This window comes from Suillus plorans (genome assembly GCF_016647745.1).
Source record: "Suillus plorans strain S12 chromosome Unknown HD556scaffold_58, whole genome shotgun sequence".
Lineage (NCBI taxonomy): Eukaryota > Fungi > Basidiomycota > Agaricomycetes > Boletales > Suillaceae > Suillus > Suillus plorans.
Window position 1 is genome coordinate 40,636 of NW_024537442.1, and position 20,261 is coordinate 60,896.

Genomic DNA, 20,261 nt, shown 5'->3' on the forward strand with positions numbered 1-20,261 from the left:
CTGACAGCCTAGCTTAAATCCTACTTCCACATCCGCAGATTTGGGTTGCTGTGTATATGTAGTTTAAATTTGGCTTAAGCTGGCTAAAGCCTGTAAATATAGCTTCGTTGGCTGGACCGGGCCATGTATTACATAATGTATAACTACATACATGGCTTGGCTAACTATGGCTCCGGCTCCGGCTAAAGCCGGACATAAACCGGAACTGCGGCAACACTAGTATCGCGCACTTGACGTTGTGTATCGCGCACTCGACATTGTGTATCGTGCACTTGGTGTGTATCGCGCATCTACGTTGTGTATCGCGCAGTTTATTAAAGTGGCATTTGGAGCGTCATAGTATTTCACTACAACTGGAGACATGGGGAATGTGTGATTGACAATATGCGCATAACGCGGAAGTAATTGCCGCATGACACATCCCAACTTGGTGTCAGGCACGTTTCACATGTATAGTACCCTTTTCCTGTGAACACCATCATGCCTTCATCCTCAGAACAAAGCTTCAGAGCCAATCTATCTCAGTTCCGCTGGGCCAGAGGAGTCACAGACGACTCTCAACAAACCCAGCAACCACTCCCATCATCAAACCCGTTCTCCCGCTTCTACAACGCCGTAGCAGGCGACTATATCCCTCTCAGATCCAGTGAACGTTCCAACGAAGACGAAGCATGGTTTGCGCTATCACGTTGGGAAAGGTACGCGTTCAAAATTCACTCCTGTCTTCTCAGCACAGAATCCAATCTCCAGGCTGCTCGGGTTCGGTGCATGCTTGTTAGGCGCAGCAGTCTGCTTCTTCGTCGCTTTTATGACCCTCCCTTTCCTCGCCATCAATCCCGCAAAATTTGCTTTGGCATTTAGGTATGCATAGTTTCTTTCGCTCTTCATCTTTCGATCGATAACTCCCTCGCAGTCTGGGGAGCTTGCTCGTGATGTTCGGGTATGTCCTACCACTCCGTGTCAGTCCGAGCGATCATAACTGACTACCATAAATTCAAGTTTCTCAGTTCTCATAGGACCATTAAACCACGCAAAACATTTAATTTCAAAAGAGCGACTACCATTCACCCTCGTCTACTTCTCAAGTTTGGGCTTGACCCTCTATTTCTCCATCAGCGTGAGTTTACAGCCGTTCATCACCGCAATGTTCCGTTTCAACAACTCCTATTAGGTCCACTCGTACTTGGGTTCGCTATTAGCAGGTGTCGTCCAGGTAGTATCTCTAGTAGCGTATGTCCTGGCATACTTCCCAGGAGGCACACAGACATTGCGCTTTGGTGGACAAATCGCTCTCCGGGGAGCAGGAAGCCTGCTACCTTTCTAAGTAATAGTAATGACAAAAACCGAATCAACACGATTGTATCCTCACACACGATATCTAGATCTAGTGCTTGCTCATTGTTCATTCCAACGACGACGATCAATCTATCATGAGCGCAATGCGATACTTTTGAAAATAACAAACGACGACAGCAACGAATCATCTACTCCAGAGCTTCATGCAACCCAACCGTATCCCTCAATCTCCGCGACATGATCTCAATATATCCCTGGTATGACTGCCACTCACTTCCCAGCGTATCCACCGTCTGACAGACACATCATCACCGTCATCAGAAGTCAGACAAGTTCAAGCTAACGAACGTACCAGATCTAATGTTGATAACCTGGCGAGAGCAACAATCAATCTTTTGCCCGCGTTCGCCTTGAACGAATCAGAGTCTGGAGGGGGAAGAAACCTGAGAGTGCTCTTCATATTTATGACTGGCGCAGAGGTTACGCTGCTCGACAAGTCGCGCTCCACATAGCTCACGAGATGGCGCCAAAGCAACAGCAATACCATCTCGGTAGTACCTGTGCATGCACTCGTGAATATCATCCAGCAACATCAGCATTCCAAGACTATTCTCACCGAGCATATTTTTGACCTCATCTTGAGCCTCGTTCCTGAACCGCTCGTACTCCCTGAATATCAGCGACCTCTTCTGCGCGATGTCTAGATCTTGGAGGAATGCGGGATCAGACACGCTGACGATCTACGCAAACGAAATGTTGAAATCTCGAACAATCCGTTGACAGGATTAGCAGACGTACCTCTTGGATGTTGTCCACTCGAATATGGTCTCGTGAGGACAGTTCAGCAGACAAGTCAGCTATCTGTTTCAACGTCTCTGAAAGATCGTCGCAGAGTCCACTCAGCGCCTCGATAGCATCGCCAACCGTCGGTATCGTGGCTACACCAAGACATAAGTAAGTGATGGGTGACATAGGCAGCACGACTACACACCGACGAAACGAGACGACCTTTCATCATGTCGAGGGACTACGACCACAGGAGAGAGCACCAGTGTAATCTCAGGCTCTACAATGAATGAAAATCAATCAGGCGCTCAAACCAAACGTCGACGACTTACCAGTGAATTCACTAGCAGTTCCCAGGTACTCCACGATAGCCTTCAGGAGCAAACGTTCTTGACGCCTCAAACTCAGATCAAATTGAGTGGTCGATCCATGCCCGGATGCAAAGACGCTAGCTCGTAAAACCTCTGCGTCCGTCTGAGGTTTGACCGCTTGACTCCAGCTTCTGTTTCCCAAGCACCGCGCGGCAAGGCCTAACACTGCGCCGTGAATACCACCAAACCCAGAATTCGTCGACATCTGCAACATAAATCATTAATAGTAAAGCGTATGCATAAACGGTGGCTTACCAGCTCAGATTTTGGAACGAGCGTCAGGACGCTTCTGCTCAGTGACACTACGAGGTGAATTTCTTGAACGATCGACAAGCCAATCTCTTCAGGATCATTTTTGAGAAGAATGATAATCGTTTCTCGATGGCTTGATAAAAAGTCGAGTGCCTGGAGACAAGTCAATGTCAATGTCCATCCACCAGACAACATCCATAAATCAGTCGTACCTGACTGCTCGCAGTAGCATGCTGAGCTCCTAATGTCGTCAACATCGCAGCAACGAGCTGAAGTGCCGGCATAAACAGCTGATGGTATCGCTGAATCGCCGAAGGTAAGAAAGAGTCCTGGTCTTAATAAAATAAACTCAGCACGTAAAGACCTTCTGAGTGAGATAGCCCACGTACCCATAAACGACTGATCAGCTTCTGGTCTGGTATCCAAGAACTCACATTGACTCAGGATCGGGAAAATTCGAGCTTCAAGTAGCCGTTCAGCCCCCGGCCTCGTTTGTGCCATCCGTATCAAGAAGGACATCTTTGATTCGTAAACGTAAAGTGGATTTAGATCGTCTACGTTATCACTTCAGTGTCCCTCGCGATACAAGTCGATTGCGCACATACCTGGATCCGGTTTGAGCACGTACTGCATCTGCGACTCCGCTTCCTTCAGCCCTTGAACAAAGTTCGACAAAATCCCATAGCGAACTAAAGATGTGAGGAGCATGCGGGACTTGTCCGAGCGGCACAGCTGAGCGAGGGAGTCTAGCAGCATGAAAGCGACAGTCTTCCAAACTTCAGTGCCATCAATTGCGTCCCGGGATATGATCGTGACCAGTCTCTCGAGCACGCTTTTCAACGCAGCTAGCGTGCCAAGCTCTAGCACTGATGCATTCGTCGCAGGCTTTGGCGTACCACGCATGGATTGAGAATCATTTAGGGATAAATCGTCGCGCGAGGAGAGCACGGAGAGGGACATCGACATCGATATCGACATCGACAACGAGTGCTTCCCGAACGTTTCCAATGACGCCTCTCCCGAAGGCTTCTGGTCACTCCCTCCAATAAGATGGAAATAGTTGATCAAAGAAGCGTATAGGTTGCCACGGACCAACTCAGAACGGTTGTTGTCCAGGATACAATCAAGGATGCTGCGAAGAAGCGCATACAGTCTCTCTGCAGGCAAAGAGCCTGCGTCAGTGTCTCCGCCGGCGGATTGTAGCATAACTTGATGACGTCGATCTTCGCGTAGCTTCGTGATGCAGGACAGTACTGCTTCCGAAAGCAGAACTGCGGTAGGCTCCTGGATGTCAGAGGAACGGATTGCAGTAGGCAGAACGTGTAATAAGTCGAAAAGCATGTTTTCGCGCCTGTCGTGCGGCAGGCGCTGAAAGCACTTGGTAAGGGTGATGTCCAATAGCCTCCACCACGCTTCATATCCGGTAGCAACAGCAAAAGCGACCTCGCGGCGATGGTTCTCGATCGCACAGCTCTCCAAGACGTACGAGGTCTCAGCGTTCAATTTGTCAGCCTGCGCGCCATTGGTGATTCGGCCTTGGGCGTGGAGGGAACGTCGAGCGAGTGTCAACAGGGATAACAGCGCAGATCTATCAACGACTTCGCACCCGGTGCCATCCACACGGATGCAGGACTGGAGGTTCAACTGACCAAGGAGCTCCAGGTCAACAGGATGAACGGTTAAACTTTCTGACCAATCAAAGCTGAGCGACTGCACGGACTCAATGATCCGAAGATGCGACTGGCCCATTTCCTGAAACGGCTGCAAAGCATCTACATCCCATTCAAGCACATCCTCAGCAGCCGTCGCCTCCGAGCCGAATATGATTTGCAAAACCTCTAAAACGCCCTTGTGGTGGCTTTTGCGGGTCAGGACGTGGAGATCAAGCGATGCTAAATCCAGGATGCGAGAGCGTACGCCCATGAACGACCGCAGAGCTGATACGCTGGTGATAACGCGAGAACCGTCATGATACAGTACCTCGATGACAGGCTCTTCAAGCGTTTCCGGGGCTTTGGAGGGTATAGCTGCGAGATGGCGGGCGAAGAAGTCGTCTCGTGTGCGGAGGTACCGCATGGTGGACTCTGATGTCCGTGGATGCACACAGAGCTGATGAATGACCTGGTAGCAGCGTTCTGCCAAAGCAGGGATAGAAATGAACAATGGATCGACTTGACGCGCAAGTCGACGTTCACGTTCTTTGCCTTTGCCGTGCACTCTGGGTACGCCAGCGTTGACAAGGTCAAAGATGACATGGGCACATGTTCTGTGCACACCCAACGCGTGTGGATCTTGGATTTGATGCTCGTTTTCTGGACCACCGAACAACAGGAAATGGCCGATGGTAGGATATTGTCGGTTTGGTCGCGTATTCTGGATCAGCAATTCAAGGATGGCAAGTCGTATCGCTTGATCGAGTGGTTCTTGCGTTTCTCTATCAGGAGCACCAGCACCGGTCACCTGTTCAGCCTGCGTTTCACTGGCATCCACATCGCTAAATGACTCGACACTGAGCAGCTGCTTGAAGCCACTGAGGATACGATCCGAGTCATTGCTGCGCTCGATGAGGGTAGTTAGGTTGCTGACCGACGACGACAGTTGCGTGACAATCTTGATGGCGAGAAGGACAAGCTCTGGGTATGAAGGGTACACCACATATGCAGCAATGGCAGGAATATGCTGTGTGCCATACGACAACGCTTGATCAAAACGCGTATAGTATGACCGAGCATGAGCGACGCCCACAAACTGCGAGCCATCAAACTCGGTGAGGAGCGGCACGAGAACGTCAAGGAAGATATCCTGGATGTCCAGAACGCGGTGAACGATCCGCAAAACGCGCACGATCGTATTCTTGAAGTGCGGTTCTTCATCTGCAAAACCTTTCTCGAAGCCTTCTACGCCATCAACGATGTACGTCAAGATACTGGTTTGCAACAGTGAGTTTGTCAGGAGACGCTGCATTATATCATATCCTGGATGGACAAGGAGGGGAACAATAGCCTCTCGCTTCAAGACGACATCGTCACTTGACGAGACCAATAATTCTAGATCGTAGCTAGCGAGGACTCGCTCGACGAAGGATAAGCACAAGTCATTCATCTGCCACCTATCTGAAGGTCGCCTGTACTCTCTCCGGGGAATATTGGTGAAGACATTGTCAATGACGAAGGATATGTAAGGTGCAATTCCAGGAAGACGGTATGGTTGACCAAGGGCATCAGGGATGGTATTCAGTGGCTCCGAATCCGTGATGAGGTCCTTCAAAGAAAGTCGTTTGGGAGTGTGGATGAGGGTGCTGAGGAGATTGAGGAATGGGATAGTGGCAGGATAAAGCTTATGGATAGCTTCAACCTCATCCAACTCCACCTCAACGCCCTTGACGGGATGCAACACTCCGCCAATGCGGGAGGAATTTGCACGGACATTGATGACCTCCAGCCGCTCCATCAGCGTCCATACCGATCTGCATATCTCCACTCCAGAAACACCCCCTCCAGGTTCACAAAAAGCTGCCAGGGCATCAAAAATTGCTCCCTTCAGCTCCAAGGGTATCCCAAGAGGTATCAGTGAGATCAGCGTGGGAATAGCCCTGAAGTGCGCGTTTCCAGAGACCGCGAGGCGGACAGCGACCGAGCACGAAACCACCGTAGATAGAAGGCGGAGGAATGATTGGGCAAGCAAAACATCATTAGGTCCTATGACAACCTGTTTTTGCTGCTGCCGTTGTTGGGAGGCAGCTTGAGACTCGGCGAAATGAGATGACCTGAAGCCACTGAACGATGTCCCCAAGTTCTGCTGCGGAGGTGGGTGGGGCTTGGGGCTGGTAGAGGAAACTGCCCAGGATTCTAGCAGAGCGAATATAAGCGTCCAGGACACAGCCGAACCAGCACTATAGTGAGATGAGCTGGCAGCGAGGCTGCTTCCAGGTACGACTTCTACACCCCCTCTAGCAAGGAAATTATATGCGAGCTCGCTACATTGTTGGCCTTTTGCTAAACCAGACAACATGTCGTATAGTGCAGTGGTCATAATGACATCACGAGTCTGTGTGGACCATACTGCCCACTGAAGGAAAGAAGGAAGCCTGCCTGCATTGGTCTCCGCGGTCTCCAGGTAGGTGAGACGATGGGTTTCGGTGAGTGGTGCAGCCCCCCAGAACTGCAGAGCTCGTTCGGGAGGAAGTATGGAGTATAGAAAACCTATGAACGAGTACAGCATGGCGATGTCGTTGCGTGGATTTGCTTGAGAATCCGAGTCTTGCCCGGAATGTGTCATTGACCGGAATAAACGTGCACTGGCGAGAACGATATCCTCTTGACGTTGTTTGATTTTGCGTAACTCTGAGGATGCGTATGTAATCACCGAGCGCACCAGGGCTTCACAAGCATTCAGAACGGCTAGCTTAAAGTCTTCATGAGGCGGTTCTCTTAGCTGCTCCTGCTCGGGCGTAAGCTCAATGAAGGCAGCGAATGACGTCGCTGGTGAGCTTCTTGACAACTGGATAAGCGCTGCGGTGAGATACGTAAAGGCATCGCCCTGGACCGCATTCCAAATCTGAGTCTCCAGCTCTGTAGTCTTGAAACCTTCTCTGTCCTCCAGAGAGGGGTCGCGATGACGAGTCTCGGTCAATAGGAGAGTCCACTTTAGCAATACAGTTGCTTTTAAACCTGTATCCTTCCACTCCGTATTGCGGGAGAGCTTCTGCTTCATATATGTTATCATTGCGTCGTCCGTGGCCAGGTGTTGGCGATTCTTGCCACCAGTGGACGAGGGGTCCATCAAATCAAAGGCAGCCAGAACAGCGGTCAACACATAGAATGTCATGGCGTCGTTGGGATTGACAGATAACCAATCAAGGGAAGTGCGGATGTCAGAGACCGTGAGACATCCAAGACGGGCAATCTGGAAGAAGACAGTGGCAAGGTATCGTCTCTCGTATTTGAGCGAGTCACAACGTGCACTGAGGATATCGTAGCCCAGAGTGGGTGAACCACCTTCAATAGTGGTCTATTAGAGATCAACCTCACGACGAGGCAGAACTTACCAGAAGGGGCCACAGTATTGCTCACGGCACCTTGTTTTGCTTGTTGCGCTCGTGCAACTGTGTTCCCCAACTTCTCCAACTTCTTGAATATTCGTAATGCCAACGATATCTCTCCCCCTGGTCCCTTCGTAGGTGGGACGAGATCCTGCCTAGCGAAAGCATCCAGCCGTTTGTAAAGTCGCGGTGCATCTGGTAACTCAGCCAACTCTGCAGCCTCAAAGATGTAACGCAGACAGTCGACCAGATGACGTCGTCTTTGATGCAATTCAACGACCGTAGCTTCCATGCAACCGACTGGGCCGATATTTGGGTTTTCGGTCATGACAGAATGCAGTATGCTCGCGATGTATTTCTCGGAGGACTTGAGCTGCTGAGCAAGGAATATTGCCTGCTGAGCAAAATCCGCATTGACAGCGAATGACCTGCCATTGATCGTGATCCTTCCTGTAGACTCATTATCGAATTTTACGCGTCGATACAGATGTAAGGCACTCACCACTTCGCAGCTCTTGTTGTTCCTGCTGACTGCTCTGTCCAACCTCAAACAGCTCAATTAGCCTCTGCTTGTGCATCATGAGTTCATCAAAAAGTTCTTGTTCTCCATGTCCACGAGAGCTGAGATTTGTCAGAAGCACGCTTCTGAGTCGCGATATGGACTCCATAGCGTAGATCAAGTTGTTTTAGACAAGTGTTTCGTTTGCAATTTGGATGTTGTATAAGCGTGGGAATGTTAAAGGTCCACCGGGGACCGCGCCATGGACTTGGCAATTTCGGTCGCGTGCTCGCCTCGAGGATAAGTCGTGTTTCCGCTCTTGCTCCTGACCATTATTGACGATGACTGAAATATTGTACAGACAGTATGTAGGCGAATCTGATTTACCACACATTATGGCGCTCGTACAGAGTGAGCTCAGTGAGCCGTATGTCATATACACATATCGTTATTTCCTCCATCAATGGTAAGTCTCGTTATCATTTATTTCACTTGGCGAATTCGAATCACTAACTTATGCCGACTATGTACAGGCCACAACTTTCTTTTCTCGTGCGTGTTACGACCTCCTTCTATCACCTGAAATGAATCAGACGTGTCCCCTTTCAGGCAATACCTGCGGGATCGTCGGAGCCGATAGGTGTCATAGTCTGCAAGCAGAGTATGCACAAGCATGCCTCGAATAGAGGCTATATCGCCATGCTCAGCGTTAGCAAGAGCTGGCGCAAACGTGGTGTAGGTACGCGATAACCACGTGCGCTCCCACCCAATCATCTGTATTTACCCACCGATCCCAGCAAGCACGTTGGTCAGACGATCAGTGGAGGTCATGAGACGAAATGGAGTTGATGAAGTGCGTAATTCATATCTAGATTTCGGACTTCTGCTAATGCCCCAACTAGGTCGTTCTTGAAACCGAATATGATAATGCGCCGGCTCTTTCCCTCTACGAGTCCTTGGGATTCATTCGCGAGAAACGGCTGTATCGATTCTACCTCAATGGAAAGGATGCGTTCCGTTTGGTTCTCGCCGTCCCTCCATCAGAATTGGATCAAGAATTTCCCCACTACATGAAGCTTTCCCCCACCCACAATATTTTCTCCTATCCAGTTTCTTCAGACGATGACGAGGTCTCATATCGTTGATGATTCCCAGTCACACGACCAATATCATTTCCCCCTTGATGGTGCTGACCCTAACATCCTAATCTGGCTTTCGATAGCCATAATGGCCCTTCAACTAGCTGTACAACAACACCACCGTCTCAGTTGTATAACCCTGTTCGATCTAGGTTTAACCAACCATTCATTTCCTGTTTCTCATCGTGTCAAGGCACTAGTATACCCCACATACATGTGTAGTGATATTTGTAGTAATATTTTGATGTAGTCCATGATTCACAGGTGGAGCTCCTGGTTCCTGCTCGCTCTGTGCAAGATGGTGAGTGACCATCATGGGCCATGGCAAAGTCGACCTTGCAGGAAGGCGAAACTCCCAGCCACTCCACGATAAAGATATCCTACGATTATATAATGGACGTGTATTGCTTCCGTTGGCCGCGGCCGTCACGGTTCTAGGTCGCTTCCTGGGAATCGGATCCAGGTACTCAGGTCACTTACTAGAAAGTTTGTGTCCCAAATCGTCGTGTTGCGTTCCGGAGGCAGATCTCACGCAATTGCTATCAACTGATATAAGTGCCCCAGTGCCCTTCGTTCACTGTGGTTCAACATGGTCTTCTCCCCAGCTGGCGTTGCCTCTGCGTTGCTATTCGTAGCCCCGTACACGCCAAACATTGCTACCATTGAAACCACACCAGGTTGTTTAACGGACAACTTCTATGGAACATACGGAGGACGGAGCATTTTTCATATCCCACCTACTTGCCTCGAAACCAGCTTTATCAAAGGCTCATCGATACAATCGGTCTCTCTGCTTCCGTATGTCGCCAACGGTGAACGTCAACTTGTATGGCTACAAGAGTCGGCTATCGACAGTACTCTGGTAACTCCAGAGTACGAGGCGGAGGTTCAAGATTTCTTTAGGTGGTTAGGAGAAGATGGTTACTCCATGGGGGGCGGACAACAGTTGTCCGGTCATCAGCATTTACTGTCTTCTGCAGACGAGCCTGGAGTAGAGCTGCACTTGGTAAATTTGCAGCAAGCGGGAGGATCCCATGGACTCATAGCCGTCGAACCGAGTCTAGTGCCCAGCATTGAGGCATTGCTCCCTCGCTACTGGAAGCCATACATTCTACCAAAGCAACCCACGTCGTATATCCCAGTCCCCAAACCTGCTATCGAGCATGTCAAGAACCTCCTCGAGACCGTTCGCTTCGACCCAGTCGTATCGTCACTCGTAAACAATATTTCATTGAGTCAGATGCGTGACGACATCAGATGGCTCACGGGTGAGGATGGAAAGTCCGGAATTGTCTCCCGCCACTCGTTTGCAGAGGGTTCTCGCGTCGCTGCTAATTGGCTCAAGGAACGTTTTGAGGAGACAGGCGCAAGTTGCGAACTGAAGACTTTCCTGACGGGATTCGCACCGAACGTGGCCTGGTAAGTAAGGTCTACTCGTTCTTGTAGTAATTGCTTAGCCAATCCATCAGCAAATACTCTGCGTCGGTAGACACAACGTCCACTGTCCTCATTTCTGGGCATTACGATTCGCGTGGTTCCTTTGGTTCACAGAGGGTAATGTCTCTATCCGCTATCACCGTCTTGGTGTCCTGAATATTTACCAGGCTCCTGGAGGAAACGATGACGGCTCGGGCACCGTTGCCCTTCTCGGAATTGCACATGTTATTGCCCACTCCAGTCTCACTTTCCGCAGTAACGTAGAACTCGTTGCTTTCGCAGGTGAGGAGCAGGGCCTGTACGGTTCAAAGGCTTACGCGCGTGAGTCAATACTTGTTAGCGTGCTCCAAATATCTGACCACTCCATGCAGGCGAGATGCGCGAGAAGGATGCAAATATCACATTAATGATCCAGGCTGATATGCTTGGGTACCACGCCCCTGGCGAACCTCCTCAACTTGGACTTCCGATGTAGTGCGTCTTCTAATACCTAATCTACCAATTCGGACATAAACGACCTCTTCCATTCCACAGCATCGGTACTCCAGAAGTAGCTCAACTTGTCTCAAGGATGTCAGCCATTTACAGCCCTGAGCTCACTGTGGGCTACACTGCTGCATGTTGCAGTGACCACCAGGTCAGTTATATCATTTAGTGCATGCGCAAACGCAAGCCAACCTGTGTTGCTTTTACTTTCTCTAGTCCTTCCATGAGCAAGGATACGCCTCGACGCAAGTGTTCGAGCGTGCTGGTCCAAGTAAGCCCTAAACGCACATACTCTTCAACGTGCTAAGTTGCATTTACTTAGTTGCGGATCCCATGTATCACAACAGCGGTCAGTTTCTCGTGCCTTCCCCATCCTTGCCACCCCAGGGCTGACATTCCTGCAGGTGATCTCAGCGAACGTCCTGGCTATGACCTCAGCCAAATTCGCTCGATTGCGAAAGTTCAGGTTTGTCTGTTTATTCAGCACGGTCTCGTTCTTATCTTGATGAATTTGCACAGTTTGCTACCCTGCTTCACGCCGCAGGATTCGATCTTCCCGACGATGAAGATTTGAATTGATGTACATCCCTGTTATGCATAACACAGAGAGTATGTAATATCTTCATGTATATCCCTTCAGACAAGGAAAACAAACATTTTTAAAATGTTTAGTGGCGTTTGAACCAGGGTTGTTAAGCTCTACGTGCTTGGACAAGTAAATTGTCGGCTTGAAGATGACATCCTGGTGGAGGAGGGCCCTCTCTACTTTTCTCTGTACTGATCTAATTACTTCCCGGATGTCTCCACGGCAGCGTGACTTTGCTTATCTTCCCAAAGTTATCCTTATCAATGCTCCATCCCAATTCTCCTCCTAGTACTTCAGAATCATGCATACCCTGCACTAATATTATAACCCCTCTTGTAGCCAACCCCCCAGTTTTTTCACATGATAACCGCTGATATCGTCGGCTTGTGTTATCTGTATGGGGCGGCTCCCCATCGAATCTTACATGCCTAAAGTTCCTTCCTCGCCTGTGTTCCTTTCCCTTCCCTTTATTGGCAGAGTGCGTTTTTCTTCGCTGTGCTGCATGCCTCATCGTTTACCGTGATCGCTTTGCTGACTCTGTACGTTACCTTAGCGATAATCCTGCGTGGGTCTTCTTTCCCGAAGACCCAGAGGCTTGAAGCTCGGTCCTTGAAATACGGAGAGGTGTTGAGATATGCATCCATTGAGTCGAGATGGACAGAAGTATTGTCAAAGGAGCAAACAAAGTCTTGTTAGATCATCCAACAAGGCCTTACTTGCTCCTTTATCAAATGTCTGTTGCCCTCTGTATCCTGTCTGTGCGTCATCTCGAACTACATTGAAATTTTGTATGGAGATGTTGTCGCGGCTGCTCTCTGCCGACTGTATAACAAACTTCTTTGCTAATCAGACCCTATACCAAACCAAAACCCTGACTCACCATGAACCAGACCAATCCGACCGACTCTTGGGTATACTAGATGGGATCGAGGTCCATGACTCGGAGGCTGCCACTGACCAGGCTACCAAGGGCCTCTTCACGAAATCCGCCACCAAGGTGACGGTGACCAAAGGACCGATGGACCGGCAGGACAAAGCTGCATTTAGTGAGACCACAATTCGTACGGAACTATGCTTTAAGTATTGCTTGAACCTCCACAGCTTTTGCTTGCTTCAGAACACACGGTGTGATGAACAGCTAGATAACTGCTGTCCTAAAAGCAGATCGTTGTGGACGCGTAGTCGTTGGTACCCATCCGATAGTACATGAAGTCCTAGCGTTGCTGTGATGTGAGTGCTATGTGCGACGAATGGAATGTGGATGTTCGTGCCATCGGATGCGTCCTTTGGTGACAGTGCAGACGTAATCTGCATTTTTCTATATACGCTTATGTAATGAAGCTTTTGCTCAACAACCTCAAATATACGGACTCGTCCTTTCAACTTTAGCAAGAGAAAAGGTTCGTTTGTAAGTAACTATGAGCTTCCCACTGGTCGCTCCAATGTTTCCTGCAGGGAGGGAACCCCTTCCTCCAGGAATGACAGAGGAGGACCGTGCTCAGTTACTCGAGGCCAAAAAGTACCAAGGATGGATGACCATGGGCATGGAGTCTTGTGCAGCAAAGACGGTCATTGCTGGTGTCGGCGGTAAGTACATCATATTCGAAGGCGCCCAAGTCATAACCCAAAATTCATGACCAGGATAATTCTGCAGGTCTCGGCATTGGCGCATTTTTCTCTCTCATGTCCTCATCGTTTGCGTACGAGGATCCTTTGCTACGGCAATCCACTCAAGCTGGCCTGAATAACACTCAGAAGGCCCGTGAAATTTTCAAGGAAATGGGTAGAGGGATGTGGAAAAGCGGAAAGGGCTTCGGAAAAGTTGGAGCATTGTTCGCCGGAATAGAATGTGTAATTGAAGGCGTGAGTTTCGTTTAGTTGTTTCCCTTGACCTAATCTCACGCCTTCACCAGTACCGAGCGAAGAATGACATGGTAAACCCGATTGCTGCAGGCTTCGTTGCCGGAGGTGTTCTTGCGCGAAATTCGGGACCTAAAGCTGCTCTTGGTGGTGGATTGGCATTTGCTGCATTTTCCGCAGCCATAGATTTGTTTTTACGGAGGGAACCGTCAGAGTAAGTGTGCACTGTTATGCACCTGTCTTCAATAAAAATATTGACATTCTTCTAGCGACGACTGAGTCGTCATACATATTATGACATTAGATCATTTATTCCTTACTTTTGGAATTAATATTAATATGCGATTCATGTCTTTGCCATTGCAACATCTTTCATAGCAAGATCCTCAAGAGCGCATTGTCCGGTCATAAGCACAACACTCGCGACAAATGCGACCACAAGTTCAACACATCCTGCCACATCATCAACATGTCCATCAAACACACCCTCAAGGGAGGGTTTCTGACGGTGTCCAACATGCATGCCTATTCCCACTGCTTCTGGACTTTGAAGTCATTCTCGTATCAGCCTTACCCACCTCAGCAACCGCTTCTATGTTGCGCTCCCACCACCGGCATCCGCACCCCCAATGTGTAGAGCTAGGTTGCGCACAAAATTTATGCACATGCCTTCTATTTCAGCCCCGGTTAGTCCCAATTACCCTCAGCAACCTCTTTCAACCACCCGCATACGCTTACGTCGTAAACGGTCTATCGAACTAGATCACCGCCACTCGTGCCTTTCAATCTTCACCCCAAGTCACACACCGCGATATCACGTTCTACTGTATCTGCAGATCTGACTATTGCAGAGACGAACGAAGGACGAGGTTACGTTAATACTGTATTTCACAAGTTGCTAACAATATATCGCCGAAGAGAAGGAATGTCCTTGTATATCATATACAGAGTACACCCTGGACTTGCGTAAACACAGGTCCATGCACTGACTGGACCTAATTCCCTCCTGAATCAGTCGTCATAGAATTTCACCCATGGTGCGCTCCATTGCATATTCGGTCTCTTATGATTTTTAGACACCGTACGTGACGCACCACAAGATCTACCGACGAGTCTGATTATTGAAAAGTAATGGCAGTTGCGGGTGGACTGTGTTCCTCTCAATAATCGAAGGATGGAAGTTCTCCTGTGTCAGGAGTCAAGACAGTAGAAAGAATGATTAAAGCGTGTGTAAATGTCGAACTTGACTGATTCGTGAATGCTTCTCTGATTTTCATGTGCAGGGGACTCTATTTAGTATGAGGTCTCAGTGCTCAGCGCTGATCGATGATCGATGATCTCCCAGTATCCAGTTTAGTGTCAGTATACGTGAGACTCCTGAATCCACTTCCAGGGATCGCCGGTCGTGACCTGTCACAGGCTGTATGCAATAATGGGTGGGAATTACACATCATCAGCATTTCCTAATCTTCTGCCTCGAGAGATCGTCGAGGATAGAGCAAATCAAACCCGAGGTCTGCTGGCAATGCAAATGACATCTGTCTGAAGGAGTATTTCGGGTACACAGAAGATTACCCAGGATATAAAAGCAAGCTGTCTTCCTACCGTCCCCTTCAGCTTTGTTTTTGAAGTCTCATATCACATCTCACAGATAATGCGTCTCCCCTTCATCCTCGCCGTTGCTGCTGCTTTCAAATTGGCAGTGTCCACGCCAGTGGTCAGTGATGACTGTCCCGTCTGGTGCACCTTTGATACTTGCTGCTCTGACTCTACATGCGAGCCAATAATATCTGTCTTTTGGGTGAGTATGAGTAGTTTGAAAATACCTCAGTGGCTTACCGGCGTGGTAGCTCTTATGGATGTGTGTCCCGTCTGACTCACTGAGCTACAGTGAGTTGTGTTTCCGTTCTCGCCTTTGTGCAGTGTGGTTGACAAGTCACAAGACGACTCGGACACGTGAGTAGTTCGTCGCTGAGTGCTCAGTTGTCACGGTGAACGAATTTCACCCTGTTCAAGCATTAAGAAGACATCAAATTAGAGGAACATCTCGTGCATACTATGTAGACGGCAGAAACTTTGAGACTTGAAGGACGAAAATCAAACTTTGCGTGTGACAAAACCCTTCTCTCACTAAGGGGATATATCTTTAGAACTGGGGTGCTTTTGACGGCGGCACGCAAAGACTTTGAAAATACAAATCTACATGAAAGTGTCTTTCGATCCACACGCTCGACCCCCTCTTCAGGGGTTAGCTGAGATCGTGCACATGTGTTGCATAATATTTCCTTATGTAACCAGCGAGTGTTTCAAATCGTGATTTTGATAATGATCTGAGCCTTCATTGCGCCGTGCGGTTGACATATTTAAATATTAGATATTCGAGTTACTGTTTTTAAAGTCCGAACTTATGTCGCTACTAGATTTATCGCGCGCGACGTCTCACCGAGTTTTTTTTTTCTGCAAGAAGCAACTACGTATAAGTCTAGAAACTCCCAAACGATTGGTGTTCTCAGCCCGGCCACCACATGACAGAAACTGCGACTTCTTGACAAGTAAGAAAGAACTCGCATACTGAAATCTTATCGTCACCTGCTGATCCCATCAGGGAGAATAATGGGTCCAAATCTCAGGCGGTATTGGCATCATCCACCATGATCATGGGTTACATAGATCCGATGGTCCCGGGGGGTTGTACATCTGTCATCTGCCAGCTATCAATGTTTCAATGCAAAACACTGCCCTCGGGGCGCAGGCCTCAGGCCCTGTCACATCATACATGCACTATTTGAAAGGCTAGCGGCGTTACACTGGTATCGACACGGCCTTCTTTTGTAAGCAGCGGCTTAGTTCATTGATTACGAGCACATATGGACCATATGACAACCCGATAAGTCTAGCTTGGACAGATACAGCTTCATCGCTGCCGCAATTGATAAGTTAGGCCTTAGAACGCTGAACAAAATAGTATCCACATGTTCTGGGGTCTTTGTGTTGAGTTCTACTATTAGTAGAACTATAATACACATGGAATTGACGAAAGTGCAAGGCCCTTGCACTACCCCAAGCCATTAATATTCCCGAGCGTCATTCTTGCCATGGCCTTTGTCTCGCTCGATACAGCTGCTATAATATCGACATCACTGGAAGGCATTCTATATGGTGAGTATCTCAATCAGTTCGTTCATCTGGTAACCACAAAGCTCGTAATCTTCAGGCCTTTCGGTCCTTATGTTTATTGGCACCATGTGGGCAATGACCTACAAACATTCCATGCGAGATGTCAATCGCCCAGTCGCTGCTGCATCCATCCTACTGTTGATATTGAGTACCGCAGTGAGCCCCTCGCCTCTGTCATTAAATGTCACTCACTGAAACATTTCTTTAAGCACATAATTTTGGGCATTATGCGGATAGAATACGGACTGGTGACCTATCGCGACACGTTCCCAGGCGGGCCAGCGGGGTACTTTGCAGATGTTTCTCAAGAAACGTATGTGATCAAGAATTCAATATACGTTCTGCAAACTCTGCTTGGTGATGGGATGGCAGTAAGTTCAACTTTTGTTTTGCGAGTTTAAAATTCCTATAGAGATGTCTTGGTGACAGATTTATCGTTGTTACGTCGTTTGGCAAGCTCCCTGGGTCATCATCCTACCAATCATGCTGTGGTGTGGTATCGCAGGTTGGGTTACATTGATTCAGGGAACCGCATGCTCTAACATTGCCTTGAAGTCACTGGTGCTCTTTCGGTCTACGGTGATTCACAAACCAGTAGTACTGGAATCATCTCCGCCGTAGTGGATATGGAGTGCATGGGAGCATTCTGTGCCTTGACACTTGCAGCAAATTTGTCGAGTTCGGGTAAGCTCGCTTCTGCCCGACCGTGATGTTATATTCTCATGCTATCTTTCCAGGATTACTCGCGTATCGCATCTGGAAAATCGAGCGCAGTGTTTCTACCTCGCGCACTGCAAAGGTCATGACCACGAGTATAACGCGCGTAATAATGGATGCTGCTATGTTGTACAGCGTAGCGCTCCTCTCTACAGTAATTGGATCCCTCTGCTCGGGCAGTGGGCCGTTTGTTCTGGTAGACGTGGTGATTACACTGACAACATATGTTATAAAAAATGACTGATTTTCGATCATCTAGCTCACGCCAATCATCTCGATTACCTTTTACATGGTGATCATTCGAATCGCAATTGGTAAAAACACTCACAGTCAGATCTTGACTGTCCGTGCGGGAATGACCAGTGACACGGAACGAGGGAGCTTTCCACGATATTCTATGAAGCCTCTGCAGGTCCAGGTATCCCACTCCACGCATATCGATGGTGCCCCGGTGTACGGAATTTTGGACCAGAGCAGACTACCGATACGCAAGGAGTCTTTGGATGGAGCATATGACGATACATTATCAGGCTAAACTTAATCACTGTTTCACAGAAATTGCTTTGATAGTATTGGACGATAGTATTTGGTCGGTCCGAGGTGCGTGATAACGAAGAAGAATCACTAATAAATGTAATACATGACTCGAACAAGACTTTGTATAATCACTGTACGACCTTCATATCCATGCACAATTGAACAATGGTAGTGCTAGCAGTGTAGATTGATGATTGCCATCAGTGAATTCGGATAAAGAGCCAGAAACGATTCCAGCACCTATAATTGTTACATGGAGACGCAACGTTGTAGCTGCGGAAGTAGCAGCAACGGGAGGTGGTGGATGATGTGAAAGCAGTGATATATGGGTGCGAAAAAGAGTGGGCCTGGGCCGCTCCGATGGATTGCTGCGTGATACTGGACTTGGCAGGCCGTGAGCTGCCTACGGTAATTACTAGTAGTCCGAGTCGTCGAAGTCAGCAGATTCTTCTTCCATTTTTCTCTCGCTGAAGTATTTTTCAGTATGGAATCAGGTGGAATCAATAACCGGAGAACCATGAAAAAACATGCGTAATTTCCCTGTGCATACGGGACGTCGATTGCCATCATGATTGGGTGTTCCTGCAAGTTGATCTTAGTCATATTGAGATGATTGTGTATGTATCACGTACATCAAGTAAGACCTTGTTGTTGTCCTGATAGGTTCACATATCTAACACAAGCCAATTAATTAATCAGTAAGGTCATGGCGTCATGGTATCATGATAAAAGGCAAGTACTGATTCTAGCTCAACCTGGCATCTACTTCACCGTCAATGTCGTAAAGCTTTGCTACACACAACACTTGCTATGCATATCGAACACTGACCTGCCACGCTTTGTATAACAAAACGTCCTTCGGTATGAAGAGTGGCTGTAATGTGGAGTTCGACTGACATCTCCGAGAGAGCACCGGTGAATATTGTGGGTAGGAAGATGGTGTATAGATCTCAGGAGTAAAGTTCCAGATTGCCTTGAAGGCATCACCTTCCCCCTACGCTTGATCACCATAGCAATATGCCAGGTCAAATCGCAAAAACTCTACTTAATGAATAATTAATAAAGTCCTCAAATTCAAACTCAAAGATCGCGTCATTGATGGGTGGGTCCTTTGCTCTATTATTATATAACACAAAAATATTATTATCATCCGCTGTGCTGGACAAGCACATTAATACCAAGAGGTCTAGTAAGACCAACACTGACTCGGAGTAGCCGGACAGAAAAGGGGGGTCATATGATACGCGTGGTCTAACCCAGGAGACTCATATCACGTATGGAATCAAGGCAGATGGACGACACGCGACCTACTGATCACCAATCGGGAGGGACCCAGATGGACGACACTGACAAGTTACCCGGCGGTTCAATGCCCATAGAAGAGGCCTAGCCTTACCCACGAGTGTTGCAGTTGATGCATATGGTACATTCACCCTGGTCAATCTTTCGGTCCATGTTTGCTATGTAGTGCAGCAGTATGCCGGAGACTACAATATTGGATCGCGTCAAGCCATGGCATCATTGCAAGACATAACTTCCGTTGATACATGGATGTCGGTGCCGTAAAAATACTATAGGTCCGTGTCATCTCCGTTGCACAAAATGAGCCAGTTTATTCAAATGCTCACTCGTGAGCATTGCGTTTGATAGTTCGAATTGGACAACCTTTTGGTGCATTTTTGCTATCGCGGCAACGCGACGGAGGATCGCGTCGGATCATAACATCACTGTACAGTTTAAAGATGACTTTTATTAGCTACACATGTGATGGACAGAGTGTGATCAGGATACTAGAGATGCTGACATGCTGTAGCTGTATGGATCCTTTCAAAAATCTCACCTGGTCCTGGAGAGCGTTTATCATCGCGCCATCTTCCAAGATATCGATAGCCCGATTAGACTGATTCCCAAATCTATTCAGCTGCAATTACGGTTGATGAGATCGATGTTAACAAAAAGACTCACCCTGAAAACACGTCATGGCCAGGGTCGGCCCATGTTACTCGAGTTCCGGTCTGCAAGCAAGGGAATGTGTTGAGGTACTAATGGACTGGACTTCCAAATAGGTCGCGGCAAA

The 20,261-nt window shown here is 48.3% G+C and overlaps 6 protein-coding genes across 6 annotated transcripts; 5 read left to right on the plus strand and 1 right to left on the minus strand.

Annotated features, from left to right (window-relative positions):
- Nucleotides 1-244: 244 nt before the first annotated feature.
- Nucleotides 245-1,549, plus strand: HD556DRAFT_773400 (Got1/Sft2-like family-domain-containing protein). The gene is made up of 6 exons (XM_041311588.1): nt 245-698; nt 751-861; nt 914-940; nt 1,000-1,117; nt 1,172-1,324; nt 1,383-1,549. Exons 1-5 carry the CDS (start codon nt 481-483, stop codon nt 1,322-1,324), a joined length of 627 nt encoding a protein of 208 aa, XP_041156548.1. The 5' UTR covers nt 245-480; the 3' UTR covers nt 1,383-1,549.
- Nucleotides 1,485-8,414, minus strand: HD556DRAFT_1243605 (nucleoporin Nup186/Nup192/Nup205; the record flags this gene model as incomplete). The annotated part of the gene is made up of 12 exons (XM_041298393.1): nt 1,485-1,589; nt 1,649-1,854; nt 1,913-2,036; nt 2,095-2,234; nt 2,288-2,362; nt 2,415-2,658; nt 2,709-2,858; nt 2,918-3,039; nt 3,095-3,259; nt 3,311-7,702; nt 7,753-8,192; nt 8,245-8,414. 12 exons carry the CDS (start codon nt 8,412-8,414, stop codon nt 1,485-1,487), a joined length of 6,333 nt encoding a protein of 2,110 aa, XP_041156549.1.
- Nucleotides 8,415-8,586: 172 nt separating this feature from the next.
- Nucleotides 8,587-9,390, plus strand: HD556DRAFT_1243680 (acyl-CoA N-acyltransferase; the record flags this gene model as incomplete). Its single annotated transcript, XM_041298397.1, has 5 exons — nt 8,587-8,711; nt 8,779-8,797; nt 8,855-8,984; nt 9,043-9,098; nt 9,148-9,390. 5 exons carry the CDS (start codon nt 8,587-8,589, stop codon nt 9,388-9,390), a joined length of 573 nt encoding a protein of 190 aa, XP_041156550.1.
- Nucleotides 9,391-9,973: 583 nt separating this feature from the next.
- HD556DRAFT_1446895 (uncharacterized protein) lies at nt 9,974-11,886 on the plus strand (the record flags this gene model as incomplete). Its single annotated transcript, XM_041307170.1, has 9 exons — nt 9,974-10,803; nt 10,854-10,938; nt 10,989-11,142; nt 11,193-11,295; nt 11,356-11,458; nt 11,524-11,578; nt 11,630-11,656; nt 11,712-11,773; nt 11,827-11,886. 9 exons carry the CDS (start codon nt 9,974-9,976, stop codon nt 11,884-11,886), a joined length of 1,479 nt encoding a protein of 492 aa, XP_041156551.1.
- Nucleotides 11,887-13,311: 1,425 nt separating this feature from the next.
- HD556DRAFT_1243675 (Tim17-domain-containing protein) lies at nt 13,312-13,971 on the plus strand (the record flags this gene model as incomplete). The annotated part of the gene is made up of 3 exons (XM_041298396.1): nt 13,312-13,480; nt 13,548-13,756; nt 13,807-13,971. The coding sequence occupies 3 exons, from the start codon at nt 13,312-13,314 to the stop codon at nt 13,969-13,971; spliced, it is 543 nt and encodes a 180-aa protein (XP_041156552.1).
- Nucleotides 13,972-16,659: 2,688 nt separating this feature from the next.
- On the plus strand, nt 16,660-18,308 carry HD556DRAFT_773942 (uncharacterized protein). Its single transcript, XM_041311590.1, has 7 exons — nt 16,660-16,912; nt 16,968-17,086; nt 17,140-17,301; nt 17,360-17,435; nt 17,486-17,614; nt 17,668-17,852; nt 17,907-18,308. The coding sequence occupies exons 1-7, from the start codon at nt 16,849-16,851 to the stop codon at nt 18,180-18,182; spliced, it is 1,011 nt and encodes a 336-aa protein (XP_041156553.1). The 5' UTR covers nt 16,660-16,848; the 3' UTR covers nt 18,183-18,308.
- Nucleotides 18,309-20,261: the final 1,953 nt, after the last annotated feature.

Bases quoted from the DNA above. Each gene is read 5' to 3' on its own strand.
- HD556DRAFT_773400 (XM_041311588.1), top strand. From the start codon at position 481: ATGCCTTCATCCTCAGAACAAAGCTTCAGAGCCAATCTATCTCAGTTC. The intron at 699-750 runs GTACGCGTTCAA...TCCAATCTCCAG, and splicing joins GCGCTATCACGTTGGGAAAG to GCTGCTCGGGTTCGGTGCAT. The intron at 941-999 runs GTATGTCCTACC...CATAAATTCAAG, and splicing joins AGCTTGCTCGTGATGTTCGG to TTTCTCAGTTCTCATAGGAC.
- HD556DRAFT_773942 (XM_041311590.1), top strand. From the start codon at position 16,849: ATGGCCTTTGTCTCGCTCGATACAGCTGCTATAATATCGACATCACTG. The intron at 17,302-17,359 runs GTAAGTTCAACT...TCTTGGTGACAG, and splicing joins TGCTTGGTGATGGGATGGCA to ATTTATCGTTGTTACGTCGT. The intron at 17,615-17,667 runs GTAAGCTCGCTT...CTATCTTTCCAG, and splicing joins AGCAAATTTGTCGAGTTCGG to GATTACTCGCGTATCGCATC.